Source organism: Electrona antarctica (assembly GCF_951216825.1).
Source record: "Electrona antarctica genome assembly, chromosome: 24".
Classification (NCBI taxonomy): Eukaryota; Metazoa; Chordata; class Actinopteri; order Myctophiformes; family Myctophidae; genus Electrona; species Electrona antarctica.
This window is the reverse complement of record NC_136803.1, coordinates 33,019,759-33,035,365: the sequence shown is the minus strand read 5'-3', so window position 1 is coordinate 33,035,365 and position 15,607 is coordinate 33,019,759. Positions and strand designations below refer to the sequence as shown.

General features: G+C 41.5%; 1 protein-coding gene across 1 annotated transcript; it reads left to right on the top strand.

Annotated features, from left to right (window-relative positions):
* The first annotated feature begins 3,109 nt into the window (after positions 1–3,109).
* LOC306917092 (uncharacterized protein) lies at positions 3,110–8,558 on the top strand. The gene is made up of 3 exons (XM_079495216.1): positions 3,110–3,290; positions 5,961–6,095; positions 6,651–8,558. The coding sequence occupies exons 2-3, from the start codon at positions 5,987–5,989 to the stop codon at positions 8,099–8,101; spliced, it is 1,560 nt and encodes a 519-aa protein (XP_079351342.1). The 5' UTR covers positions 3,110–3,290; positions 5,961–5,986; the 3' UTR covers positions 8,102–8,558.
* The last annotated feature ends 7,049 nt before the right edge of the window (positions 8,559–15,607 follow it).

The following is a 15,607-nucleotide window of genomic DNA, read 5'->3' as shown; positions in this document are numbered from 1 at the left end:
GCTGTCCTCCGCGGCCTTCACCATCACGTGACCCGCAGTGAAGTTCGGCTGTCACAAGGACTCATCACTGCAGCCCATCAACGAGTATCACAGTGAGTCTGTCCTATTTTGCGCGGGATGCAACAGTTTTGTTTTTTATTTTTATTTTTTTTGAAGTGCTTCCATTGACTTTGGACTCTATGGGAGAACAACCTCTTTCCTGGTGATGTGGTGGCAACTGTTGGCTGAAGGAAAAAAAAAAGGGGAAAAAAAGACGGGCGACGACATGGCAGGTTAACGATTTTTTTCCCCTGTTTGGAGTGTGCAATTTCTGAATACTTTCTGTTTCCTTCCTTCTGTCTCAGCATTGGTATGGGTGTTCGTGGTTTATGCTTTTCGGTAGGCTACGGTTTGGCGTAAAAGGACATGTACATGTACGTGTGGCGGGAAGCTGTTATGACGTTTTGACACAATCAGTATTGTGTAAATTCTGTCACTCTATTTTGAGTGTCAGAAGGGGGGAGGGTATTGGTTAATCGGATAAAGGACAAATTGATAATGAGGGGTATTTTTTCAGATTGCACTCAATGCAGTTTGATTAAATTCTTTAAAAATGTATAACATCTTATGAGGAGTCAGAGTGTCACGATAAATTACTTTTGTTTAGAGGGAACATGCAATGAGTTTTAAACTTATTGTGGCTTATAATTGCTTGGAGAAATGACTATTGTCAACAAACGTGCAGTCTAATTTAGGATGCATTATTCATGTATAGAAGTAATCTGGTTGTTCAAGAAACGACCATTGCATTAATAAGGCAAACGAAAAATGAGTCTACATTGTTAAATTTATCAGGAGTTGGCGAGACAAGAGGGTACAAGGAACAATTTGATTTTAATATGAGTGGATAATCTTTTTTAGGACTTTGTAAGTAACACTGAGTAGTCGATACTAACATGTGTGAACCAAATATTTTAATGCATGGTTGTGTTTTGCAAAAGAATGTCTACTCTAAATCTTGGTGTGGAGCTAGTTCATATTTCTAAACAGGAGGATGACGGAGAAAAAAACAGTTGCAGTGACCCAGTTTGGAGTATGCCAGTGTACCAGTGGACATCCGACATCATGTCAATATTGACACCTGTGCCGAAGGAGAGTTCTGCTCTCCTCTACACAACAGTGGTCAACATCTACAGGGCATCCTGCAGCTGCTAGGCGGTTAACCAGAAGATTTCGTTGCCGATACTACGTCATCTATGGAGTACGGACGTCTGCACCAGGTGTCAGACGACATCAATCTTCAGTTCAAATCACCAGGTCACTTCTACACGCTGCACGTCTAAAGCTGGTATACAGTCTTTTAGTCACCCAGCTTTCTGATTGCTCAGAAATATGCAAAGCTACATGGATGGGGAGTATTTGTTCGAAATGAAGATCATCGTTCCGCATTCTTGTTGATTACACGTCCCTTGGGATGTTCATGGCCGTCCAGAGCCAGGATTCATCTGCGTTTATATTTTAGTCGAAAAAAAGAAAGTCTAAAGCGCGTGGACCATCGACGTGGGATTTGCATCAAACTTTGGAGAAAAAAAAAAAGATGTATTACTGTAATATTTGGTATGATTTTGTGTTTGTTTTCATATTTTGTTTTGATGAATCACGACGGATGTTGTGTTTCTATTTGAGCCTTAATTGTATTCTAGCTTTCCAATTATGAATGGTGAGGGCGGTCTGCAATTATGGTTCAAAATTTGTTTGTTGGTCATCATTGATGTATCATTCAATTTTAGCTTTGATCGTGTTTTCAAGTCTCCCATGTCTGTGATAACTAGCGGACATGGCAGAATGATACGATGGAGGTTCGAATTATTGCTTATTGTTTGTTTAATTTCAGTTTGATGTTTTTAGAGCACCCAGGGGGGACCTTGAAAAATTTAAAGGTTTTGAAGAGGAAAAAAAAATGATTTTTAAAATTTTGGTCCAAATTATGATTCATAATTCATATTTCTTTTGCGACAGACGTTTGTTGTCTGTCGAGGGGGGAATGTGGTATATTATGAATCATATAAGCATATATGCTACTTGAGCAATGCTAAACAAATGTTAAAATTGGACAGTTACAAAGTGAAGATTTTAGACGAATCCTATTTACCATGAGTAAAGTATCCTATTTACCATGACCAAAAGGGGCTATTGTCAATGTCTTGAGCTAGCAACACCTCACTAGGAGATAATGCAAATGCTTTTGTTCTAAGTTCCCTTGGAGCCCACAGAAGGTGCGAGACAGACGGCTAGTTTTACTGCAGAGAAGACTTTTATTGTCCTACTGACGGCCAAATGTCTTATCGGGTCTTATTTCAGGCTTGGGTCTAATGCAATGACTTTAAAACATTATGTTGGAATTACCTTCTTAAAACACTCTTGTTACTATAGAATAAATAAAGATAAAACACTAGGTTACTAAACTATTGGTGCATTCAGTACTAATCTAAAATGTACTCTTAACATAGGGTATTTCAGGAATATAGTGTTATGTATCAAGCTCATTCATTTCTTAAATATAGTCAGTTCAGGTTTATATACTTTTGTTTAGTTCCACATAATTCTGTTTAGTTTCATATAGTTCTGTTCATATATTTCCGTTTATATCTTCATTGTATCTTTAATTCATTACTGTGGTATTATTTCATGCTCCGTTAAAAGTTATTCTCATTTTACCAGTGGAACAAACGTTTACCATAAGACTCGCCTTTTGTCTAGAAGTGCCTGCCTCTAACAGGAAGTCAGGCTCAGACCTCATTGGTTAGAATTCAGGAAGTGTTTATACCCAGAGAGGGGAGGGACTTCTTGGGGGACGGCGAATCTTGTGTATTTAATGCCATGTAATGTCAACATTCAGGGCTGTATCAACTAGACTCAATTTGGGACGGAGGCTGGTGTAGATACAGACCACAGCGTGTAATTTCTACATGCATGTTTTGTTAACGACCTGACTTCTGTGCTTAACAAATAAATGCGGATGTCATGAGACCATCATCACGGGTTTTTCTTTGTTCTTTCTCCTGCTCCGTCCGAGGCGACACACACACACTCCAGGATTCCACACCGCTCTCCCTTTCAGCTCCACCTTTAGTCTTTCTTTGTGGGAATAGCGTTTGTATCGCCATTCGCCTCTCGCCTTCTTCTACTCCACCACTGGCTTCTCTCTCTCTCTCCGAGTCGTTCCGCTACTCCGCAGCAGTCTCTGTCTAGACTCTCACACTAACAGCACGTGGACACAGTGGATATCAGCAGCAGCTGTTGAACTTCAGGTGAGAATTACCTTTGTGTGTCAAACTTTAAATCTTCTGCATGTTGTCACGGATGCGCGGCCTGGTATTTCAGGTAGTAAATTATGCTTAAACGGTTCAACCTAGCCCCAAATGTGAACTCTCCCTATAGGCTACGCTCATTCTGTATAGCTACAGAATGAGTCTACACAATTGGACAATGTACTAGAAGAATTGTTATTTTGAACAACATTTGCCTGTTAGGTTTCTTGTTTAAGTGGCCCATAGAACAGCTGGATGGGAACTTGGGTTTTGTACCATACAAAAGAAGAGTCTGGGCATTATTGTAGACTTTTCTTCAAGGTCTGAGATACAAGCCGGTTAGGTTTCTGGGTTCAGGACTTCAGTGTTTTGTACCATACAATTGTATCTATAAGTACAGAACAAAGAATGTTTGCTTTTGCCATCTTTGTTGAAGAGTCTTTAATGTCCCCCCTCTTTAAAGGACCCCCAGTCACCCACAATGAATATGAGTTTGGCTACGGACCGCCATCTGAAATATTTTGTGCCAGACACCCCGATGCAAGATTCCTATAGAGGAATATTCCCAATTTTTCCACATTCTTTAAAAAAACCGAATAGAAAATAGCTGATCTACAAGCTCACCATGTCGCATCTCAACACGTTGTGAGCTTGCAGATAAGCTATTTTCAAATGGCCGTCAAAGTGGTGAGACTGATTTTGACGCTACTGTATATTTTAACCCATTGTGCCGGAGACCACCTGGGCTGTACCCCCCACCACCACCACCCCAATACCTCCTGTATTCATTCTACAGGCTGCTGCAGCATTTTACACCAGCATTTACACTGGATCAGGGACGTGCACACATAGACATATAGGTTGATTTGATCAAATGTGATTTAGATTTAACAGAAAACTACAGTACTATATTGTTGAAGGACTTTAGCCACTTAAGCCAATAAGCCCTATTCCTGTGACGTCACACATACGTCATGTCCTAGTATGAGCGAATAGGGGAAGGGGATCGACGTCACGTGATTCTTTGTTTGACCGCGCAAAAACTTGGGACGTGTGTCTCAAAGAATATGATTATTTTGTTGCAATCACCTGCACTACAATACTTGATACTTCAGATACTTGATACTTCAGCGTATGTTCTGCTATGACGAAAACAAAATGTAACAATGTGTACGTTCCCTATAGCTCTGGTTCATAGCTCTAATGCCTTCATTAGAGCTATGGTACTGATGTCTTCTTGCGCTCGCATGAAATGCAGACCATAAGAACGTTTTACCTACTCACCAGTACAAATGCGGCTTGTGTTATTAGAAAGCCTACTTTCCTTAGTGGACGCACTCTGTGGACCTCGTGTAGAAAATGCACTTTTTGGCCACAAAGGGATTTTTTTCCACCGTGGAGAAAACAAAACTTTTAGTTACTCCACTGCACCCTCTACCGATATTGCCAAGAGAAAAATCTAATAGACATTAGATTCTTCCAGTGCATTTTATACATGTGGTGGGGGGCTCAGAGTGCATCCACTAAGGAAAGTAGTCTTTCTAATAACACAAGCGTAACAAAGCGTTCTTTATATTTCTGCAACAGAGGAGTGGCTGGTCTGCATTTCATGCGAGCGCAGGAAGACAACAGTCCCATAGGACAAGAGTTATGTTCCCTAATGCAAAGTTTCCAATAGTAAGCTGTGTTGTGTTGTTTTCACCCCATGAAGGAATGGCGGATTCGACCACACCCTGAAATACCCGTATGTGTGTCTCAAAGATGATGTAATTGTACAAGTAAAGAAAAATAGCCCATCTAAAAGCCACAACTGTTTTTGTTTTGTTTGTTTTTACCCCCACCCCCCAAAAAATTGGGACAAAAGAGTTGCACATCAACAAAGGGTTTTCTCAGTGGAGTGCTACACCCAAAATCTAGTATACAACCCAAACGGTAGCACGTCCAAAAAGTCTAATCAATTGGGGACAAAGTAGTCACATTTCCACTTTTTTATAATTTGGCACAAACCAATAAACAAACGCTTACATGCGTGGGCTAAGCGCCTTCATCAGAGCATTAAAGGTGTAGTGAAATACGTTTTGCACACGTTTAGACCATATCCGTGGTCATCATATGGGGATACGTAACAATGGATGCCAAAAAATCCTTTGAAATTGTTTTTAATATTTAATATCATATTGTTTATTTCCCTCAAATGTATTTCTAATGGTTTGAGCACAAATCACCACTCTGATTTAACCAATCCATGTCATTTCGTCTGGCTTCTAAAGCAGTTTTAGCTGCAGTACCACAATGTCCTGATGTTGTGGGGGCGCTGTGTCTGCAAATTATTTTCTCCGCCTCATCCCAACTACTCCCCTCCCATCTTTGATTCATAATAAGACCCCCCACCCCCAACAATCTCCAAAGACAACAAAGTAGGGACTAGGGATATACCTATGACATCACGAGTAGCACCAAACCAGTTGGCCTGTTATGACCCAATTATGATGAGATCCTGATTGTTCAAAATTGGGTATTTGTGGGGATAGAAGATCACAGAGAGGAGGCCAGAAAAACAAAACAAATTTCAAGTTGAATTTCATGTTGTAGGACCTTTAGTGATCTTATATATAAAAAAATTGCTGAATGATGCCTTAATTGAACATTTGCTACTGGTGTCTTCCACAGACCAGAGATCTACTGCAACAAGACAGATGTCCTCCAAAACACTTTCAACGATACCAGAGGAACAGAGAGAGATGGACAAGGGACCTGGACTGCTTCATGCAATGCTACAACCTGTAGTAAAGTTGTACAGGATAGGTATGTACTGAAGTTGTCCCGTCTGTTTTAATGTGACACCGCAACTATGATTGCTCCCAGGGCAGCCTGTGCAGATTTGTTTATAGGAGGAAGAAAATAAATAAAATAAAATATCTCAGCCGAGAGATGGTCCGCCCCTCTATGCCCAGAAAACCATAGATCTCTTTCAGGCTACCCTGCCATTAACTTAAAGGCAAGATGCCCCCCGCGTGCATCTGGTCTATAGCAGATAAATAAGGAACAAAAACTATAATCAACTAATATTGACTGCTTGTTTGTGGCTCCAAACCACAACAACGAGGTCGGGGTCAGTCTTCACCTGATTGTCCCCATGACGCTGCTCAAAAAAATAGAAGGCTTGGGGACAGCCATAGCGTGTAGTAGAATAGTTTTTACTTTCGCAGTGATTGAATTCTAAATATTGATGGAAAATATTAAGACAAATGCATAATTGGAGCAAAATTGGGGGTCAGAAGGAAAATAGTGGGTATTTGCCTGAAATGTCCCGATGTATGCATGAAGCTGAATCTATTATGTCTGCATTTTCTATCTCAGATACCCGTCCTGCCCTGCCCTCTGTTAAACCAAGACGCCACTGCTGTGACCAGTGTGGGAAAAGCTTCACTTCATCTGATTCTCTCAAAATACACAGAAGAATTCACACTCGAGAGAAGCCTTTCTGCTGTGACCAGTGTGAGAAAAGCTTCACTTCATCTTCTTATCTCAAAATGCACAAAATAATTCACACTGGAGAGAAGCCTTACTGCTGTGACCAGTGTGGGTATAGATGCACTACAAAGTCAGGTTTAAAATCACACCAGAGGCTCCATACTGGAGAAAAGCCTTACAGCTGTGACCAATGTGGGAAAAGCTTCACTGCGCGTGCTAGCCTTGCACTCCACAAGATAACTCACACTGGAGAGAAGCCTTACAGCTGTGACCAATGTGGGAAAAGCTTCACTGTGAGTTCTAGCCTTGTAGTCCACAAGAGAACTCACAGTGGACAGAAGCCTTTCGGCTGCGGAAAATGTGGGAAGTTTTTTTCTTCGCCTCGGGGTTTAAAAATACACGAGAACACCCATACTGGAGAAAGACTGTATCGTTGTGACCAATGTGGGAAAAGCTTTACCTACAATGGTTTAAAAACACATAAGTACACCCATACTGGAGAAAGACCGTATCGTTGTGACCAATGTGGGAAAAGCTTCATCCAAAATACGCATCTCACAATACACCAGAGAATTCACACTGGAGAGAAGCCTTACAGCTGTGACCAATGTGAGAAAAGCTTTGTTGACAAATCAAATCTCCAAAAACACCAGAGGCTCCATACTGGAGAGAAGCCTTTCAGCTGTGATGAATGTGGGAAAAGGTTCACTCAATTGCCTCATCTCACAATGCACCAAAGAATTCACACTGGAGAGAAGCCTTACAGATGTGACCAGTGTGGGAAAGGCTTCACTTCAAAGTCATTTCTCATAGTACACAAACGAATACACAGTGGAGAGAAGCCTTATTGTTGTGACCAGTGTGGGAAAAGATTCAACCAAAGTGGTAGCCTCATAATACATCAGCGAATTCACACTGGAGAGAAGCCTTACAGCTGTGACCAATGTGGGAAAAGCTTCACTGTGAGTTCTAGCCTAATAGTCCACAAGATGACTCACACGGGAGGGAGGCCTTACGGCTGTGATCAATGTGAAAAAAGCTTCACTAGTACCAGTCGCCTTTTACAACACAAGAGGCTTCACAGTGGAGAGAAGCCGTTCAGCTGTGAAACATGTGGTAAGGCGTATGCTCGTCTTGACGCATTTAAAACCCATCAGTATCTCCACACTGGAAAGAAACCTTATTGTTGTGACGTATGTGGGAAAGACTTCGCTCTTGCGTGCCATCTCTTAAGCCACCAAAAAAGTCACACTGGAGAGAAGCCTTACTGCTGTGATGAATGTGGGAAACGGTTCTCTACAAAAAATCATCTCAAACGACACAATCATTCACACTAGAGAGTAGGGATGCAGGAATATTTTCCTCCTATATGGATTTAACTTTTAATTTTTATAACTTTTAATTTTTATAGATAATATTTGATATGAAACTGTGCGTGACTATGGTTTTTAAAGCAGTGTTCCACAAGCAACTGGGCTGGCACATGTTTGGGTCACATACTGTACCAATTATTAAGGGTCACAAGTATTACATTTTTTGGGGGGGTCTCGAGCTAAAAATGTTTGGGAAGCACTGGTTCTGGCAGCCATTCTCAACATTGTGGGCCTCAGAGCACCTCCTAGTGGTCTGCATAGGTACTGCCCAAATAGTTTAAACTATTAATTGAAACATATTCATTTTTTCTCCCTTTTTTATTTCTCATGCATTTCGATTTAGCAGATAAATTATCATCTCAATAAAATGTTGTTTTGCTTGTACAAATCCATGTCAATTGTGTATTAACGAGTTAACAGCATATTTATGCTATATTTGACAGATGATTACAAATATAGATCTTCGTGAATAGTTCAATTAAATGACATGTTTCCTGGTAATTTATTGCTTCTTTGGGGCATCATCTCTGCCTTGCACTGTGATTTAGTTTTGTTTATCTGCCTGCCACCCTGCCTGTGAACTACGTTTTGTTTTCTTTAATAAACAATCTTCTAAACTATTCCCGTGTTCCTGGTTCATGTATTTGATTGCATTATTATTAACACAACTTCATAATTTCCACTAACAACCTGTAGGGTAGAGTTCTAGGTTTAAGACTGATTCACGGAATAGTCAACATAACCATAATGCATCGGTAAGAATGCATGGACAAAGTGTAGTGCCGTTTAAGCCTTTAATTGAGCCCCTCCTCAAACTGCTATGGTCCAATCACAGCTAAGCATAACATGGTTTACACAAACCTCTCCACCAATAGTTTTCCTATATGATAAAACATTGTTTAAAAAAAAAAAAAGTAAGTAGCCTTTCCGAGCCATGGGGCCCATAGGGCAGGAGCCTATCTCCTGTTTCTGTAGCGTGAGGCAGCTTGATGTACAAGTACACCCCCTGGACATGACGCTAGTATGTCGCAGGGACTTACCCCCAATCCAACCCTTGATGCTGAGTGTCAAGCAGCGAGGCACTGGGTCCCATTTTTTTTAGAGTCTTTGGTATGACCCGGCCGGGGATTGAACCCCGACCTCCCAGTCTCAGGGCGGACACTCTAACCACAAGGCCACTGAGCTGGCCTCCTCAAACTGCTATGGTCCAATCACAGCTAAGCATAACATGGTTTACACAAACCTCTCCACCAATAGTTTTCCTATATGATAAAACATTGTTTTAAAAAAGAAATGCCACGCACATATTTTTCCAGGGGCCTGTTTCACGAAACTTTGATTAGAGATTAAACCGGGATTTAACAGATATCCTGGTTTAATATATCCTGGATCAGCGATTAACCGGTTTCATGAAAGCTGGTTAATCTTGCTAGATTCATTTTGCCAGTTAACCTGAATATGTTGAGGCTTGATTCGGTTTCATGAAAGCAATGCCAAACTAGTTACCATGGAAACTAATACTGTGGACTTAGCCTGCTCCGGACAAGGCTAACAGCCAGGTTTAACCTAATCCTGATGTCTTTACTGTTCATTAAGCAGTCAATCTGATCACAAACCAATGATTTTTTCCCACACTTATTCAATGATGGGTTTATGTTGCCTTATTTTTATCGGTCTGCATTAAAGGACTAATTTAAGCACTATATACAAAATCAAAGAACCAAAATATATAGGCTGCACAACCTCATCATGACAGCTTGTGAGCTTGTAGATCAGCTACTTTTGGTGAATGTTCCCCCAAAATAGGTTTGCTGTGGTGCAAATGGTTAAGAATAATTATTATATTATATCCTATATCACAGTGGTTCCCAAAGTGGGGTCCAGGGACCCCCAGGGGTACCTAAGGGAGTTCCAGGGGGTCCCCAGCTAAATGATAGTTTGTAACCAAATGGACCCTTATGGGTCTGTAACTCAGAGTGTACAAATGGAACACTCTCAGAGTTAAAATAACATTGATTTTACAATATAAATTGGGGTCCCAGAGATAGAAATGTCATTAAAGGAGAATTCCATGCTAGAAGGCTTTCTTACCTTTCTTTGTAGTAAATAGTTGGCTATTTCCCCTACCATAAGCCCTCAATGAATTGCATTGAATTGAATGGGGCTATGGGGTGTTGTGCTAATTCGCTTATTTCCATCGAAATAAGTAGTAAAGTGTGCCGCTTGGGATATTATTTACAATATGAAGAGAGGATACATACAAAAAAATAATAATTTTGAGCGATGGAAATAAGCGAATTAGCACAACACCCCATAGCCCCATTCAATTCAATTCATTTAGGGCTTATGGTAGGGGAAATAGCCAATAAGGAGGTTTTGCACAAAATAACACCTGCGGACCTCTTTGGTGGGGACGTAACAACTACAAATAAAGGTAAGAAAGCCTCCTTTGTGGCAGCGGTGGCCGAACGGATAGCGGCGCGGTCTAGATACCGGAAGGTTCCCAGTTCGAACCAGCCGTCCGACACGTTAAAATTACCACCGCTGAAATGCCCTTGAACAAGGCATCAACCACTACGATGAAATGTGTTCTATGAGCAGGGCCTGGCTGGAAACAAGTTCTTGAGCTTAGCCCAGATACCCTGGGTAAATATAGATTTCATTTCATTTCATTTCATTTCATTTCTAGCATGGAATTCTCCTTTAAATGGGGGTCCGTAGACTAATGCATGTCAAACTGGGGGTCCTTGAAATTAAACGGGTTGAGAATCACCGCTAGAGCCGTCAAAATCTTCTCTTATGGGGGGCCCTGGCATATATTTTTCAAATGGAGGTCCGCTGGCTAATTAGTGTCAATTTGGGGGTCCTTGACATGAAAAGGTTTGGGAACCCCTGCTATATATCATATCATATCATATATTATATTATAATATTTTTTTTGTAAAAGTGAAAACTACTAAATATTACCATTACTCATTGTTTTACAACATATTACCATTGTAACGTTTCACCCACTATTGAACCCATGACCCACTGTTCACCAGTCGCTCCTGTCTGGGCAACAACCCCCTTCCCCAAAGGTATCTCCCTCAGAGGAGGGAGTTATGGCCAAATATCCCGATGCTACAATATCATTATGCTTACAATATTAAGAATTCTGTTACATTTATTATGAAAATTTCATTATGAAGCTAGTGTAGTGGTAAAATGTATATATACTATATACTATATTTTTGGGGTTGTTAATCATTCAGTCTATCCACTATTGAGAGTATTTTCTCTCGTTAATTACAGCAGCAGTATTTATTTTAGTCCTTATTTAGTCCTTGTATCAGTAAGTCTGGAATAGATTAGTAAATGTAACCTGGGCACTAAGGCCCGGAAACAGAGCCAGACTACGCCACAATGGGAATTTCACCCAGAGAATATAATACACAATACAGGTTGCAAGCCCACTGGGCAAAGATAAGAAGGGGAGCAGAGAGCACCTGCAGAGTTAGGGTAGTAATAGTAAGTTTAAAGGACGCTAAGCAGCGATAAACATTGAACACACCTAAGCGCAGGTACGGTACCTTAATCACGAGACGCTCCCGCATGCAACCCCTGCACAGACAGACAAACAATGCCAGCTACACGCCAGCCGCTCACGGCTCCTATTAATTAGCCTGATGATGATGAGGGCGTTGCGTTGCTAGGGGCAACTGGTGAAGCTCAACCCACTACATAAAGATATTCAGAAGAGGGCAGTAATGCAACTTAAGCGTTATTCATAGTATGGATTTTCGGTGGTGAGGTGAAGGTGATCACCGAACTACAACATAACATCACTGAGCCGCGGTGAAGAGCAAACCACCGCCCCAGCCCTTCTCTCTGTTTTTACTCACCACCGTTCCACGTTATTACAGCTCCAGTGGTCACCTCACCACCGGAGCGGTGGTCACCTCACCACCGAAAATCCAGACTATGAATAGGCCTTAAGGATGCCAACTGCCATAATACTAGTTTAAAAATCAGGTGGCTTGCGCACATCCAGTGCCTTGCTGGTGCTGGACAAAGGTAGATACATACAGTGAAGAAGTGGTCCGCACACAGGCTTTGCTCCAACAGTGTTTATTGTATTAAAACACCATTATAAATTAAAGCGCAAATAACATGCATTTTAAAACGGTTTTTAATATTTAATATATTGTCTATGCCCCATCAAACTTAATTCTAATGTTTGAGCCTCAATCACCACTCTGATATAACCAGTCCTTGTCTTTTCTTTCTGGACTTTGAAAGCAGTTTTAGCTGCAGTACCACAATGTCCTGAGGTGGCGGGGGTGCTGATATGCAGATTATTTAATATTTGAGTCATTATAATACTGATGCTAGATAAAACCAGGCTTGTTTCCATTCCATGCCAGCTTGGAAAATCAACAATGGTGGACATTGTAAACAAAGTGGAAATGCAAATTTGGAGGTGGAATTATACAAAGTAGGGTGACATTGATGACATCACGATGAGGCCAAAATCAGTCGAGCTGTTCCTGAGAGCAATTTCCATTAAAGCACCCATATGATATGAAAGCCTGATTGTTCAAAATTGGTTATTTGTGGGGATAGAAAACACATATGGGAGCCCCAAAAACACAAAAGAAAAATGATTTTATGTTATAGGTCCTTTAAGACACAATGTTTCGGCCGTGAACGGCCTTCATCAGGTGATAGTAATCAGTATGTGATAACCTCCCTTATATCAACATCAGTCACGTGACTGATGTTGACTGGACAGGTAATTTTCAAACACCAATGAGTGACATGATATAAAGGTAGGTTTCAGATTACATACATGTATACATAGAGGCATTATACCTTTAATCCACCCGACACTGAAACATATTGGTTAGCTAACAGGTAACGTATGTATGTGTATGTAAGTTGTATATATGTATATGTAAGTTGAAAAGTAGTATACTGTGGTCACTTGGGTTGTTTTATGCGTATGCCATGGTATTGATTTTGAGTGTGACGTAATGAAGATATGTATCAATGGCAGGATATAACTGGCTTTCGATGGTGACGTAATAAAGGTAGGTTTCAGATTACATACATGTATACATAGAGGCATTACCTTTAATCCACCCGACACTGAAACATATCCTTATTACATCACCATTGAGAGCCAGTTATACCCTGGCATTGGTACATATCTTCATTACGTCACTCTCAAGCGCCGGACAAACCACATTACTTGCGCGCTCTGCTTGCGCAAGTAAATACTAAAGTCGGGTTATACAGGTAACTGGCTGTCAATGGTGACGTAATTACGATATGTTTCAATATTGGTTGGGTAACAGGTAATGTATGTATGTATATGTATGTAAGTTGAAAGTACTATACTGTGGTCGGCTGGCTTTTATGTGCGTATGCTCGGAGGTACACGGGTATTGCATAGCCGGATGCGGAATGTTTCTCCAACTTCCATCGTTACTGACTCGGTGCTCTACAGCCCGGCACCGATCTAGTTCACACAATGCGGTGCAGTGGACATTTCGCCGTGAAACTTTCACTACGGTCAGTCCAGTTGTGTCTCAGATGAGCCGGCCTGCGCAAATCTGCACTTCTAGCCTTGCATGGCAACAGCTTATGTTGTGTCTGATGTCAGACATCAGCTCCTGGTCAGCCTATACATAATGTGTTGTCTTTATACTTTTATTTACTTCATCTTAGTGCGAAATATAGAAGTGTATCCTGAAGTTTCTCCTGGAGTTTCCATAGATACAGCGCGAGTGAGTGAAGAGAGAGAGACAGAAAGTGAAGAGAGAAGAGAGCCATATAGTATAAAAGACTATTGTCCAATACCAACAGAGGAACCTATAACTCTCATTCTTATCACAGTCCATTTATAGCTGCATTTGATGATGGAAGGAAGGAGTGAGCCCCAATATTTCCAGATTCAGCTCTCCTGTTCTGAGTGTCCATATTCCTGTGCCTCCACCTTCCTCCATGAACCCATGAAGAGGAACCACAACAACCTCTACTGCCAAACACAGGGGAATGAACAGATCCCTTCAGCAGCCTGTCAGCAAATAGACTGCTCTGTAACCAGCCAAAAACCAAGAGACACAGATGAACCTAAATCTAACAGTCATCAACAGTTTACCAAGAATTTTGCACTGGCGGGAGAAATAAAGACAAATCAGCCGAGTTACACAGGAAAGAAAGCCCGCTTGTCCGCTTGTCACACTTTTAAACAGTGTGACAAGAGTTTCCGTCGTTCAAAACAACTGCGGTACCACCAGCGTATCCACACTGTCCACACTGGTGAAAAACCACACCCCTGTAAACAGTGTGACAAGCGTTTCAGAACATTAGGTGAACTGCGGTCACACCAGCGTATCCACACTGGAGAAAAACCACACCCCTGTAAACAGTGTGACAAGCGTTTCAGAACATTAGGTGAACTGCGGTCACACCAGCGTATCCACACTGGAGAAAAACCACACCACTGTAAACAGTGTGACAAGCGTTTCAGTAGGTCAAATCATCTGCAGCTACACCTACGTATCCACACTGGAGAAAAACCATACCACTGTGAACAGTGTGACAAGAGTTTCAAAAGCGTAGGTGATCTAAAGGTACACCAGCGTATCCACACTGGAGAAAAACCACACCACTGTAAACAGTGTGACAAGCGTTTCAGAACCTTAGGTACTCTGCGGTCACACCAGCGTATCCACACTGGAGAAAAACCATATCACTGTAAACAGTGTGGCGAGAGTTTCACTTGGTCAAAACTTCTGCAGGTACACCAGCGTATCCACACTGGAGAAAAACCATACCACTGTAAACTGTGTGACGAGAGTTTCCGTAGTTCAGAACATCTGCGGGTACACCAGCGTATCCACACTGTCCAGGTCCAGGTCCTCTGAAGAAACACCAACACCAGCGTATCCACTGTGATATCTTGGGACTGGTTAACCTGTTTCACCCCTCCAGTCTGGAGGGGGGCACGCAATAATAACTAACTGACTCAGTCAGCAGATGTGTCTAGTCATGCGCAGTAGAGTTTGTACAAGATTCAATTTGGATGCCTGAGCCATGCATGTTCTGATGTTGTTCCAGGACTTTGGAACTGCATGTCTAGTGAGAACTCACATGATTATCTACTTTGTTTGTTTGCTCAGCTATGCCTAGTGCTGTTCTTAGACAGTAATGACTTTTTCTACAGCTCTTTATCTGACCTAATCAATCAACAGACCCTCATGTGAGGATGTGACATGCAAGATGTCTGTTTCCTATAGTTGTAGCTGTGGGCATGTATAAAAACTGTGAATCCCTGTTGTTCAATGAGCCAGACTGGGTTATCATCGCATTGACAGGTCATGTACGTTTTTGACTCCTTACTCGAGTAAAATCACTCATTGTCAGGGTCTTTAACCGTTCTGGTCACAGGTGCGGGGTGCTGACTGGGGGCCGAAGCCGAAT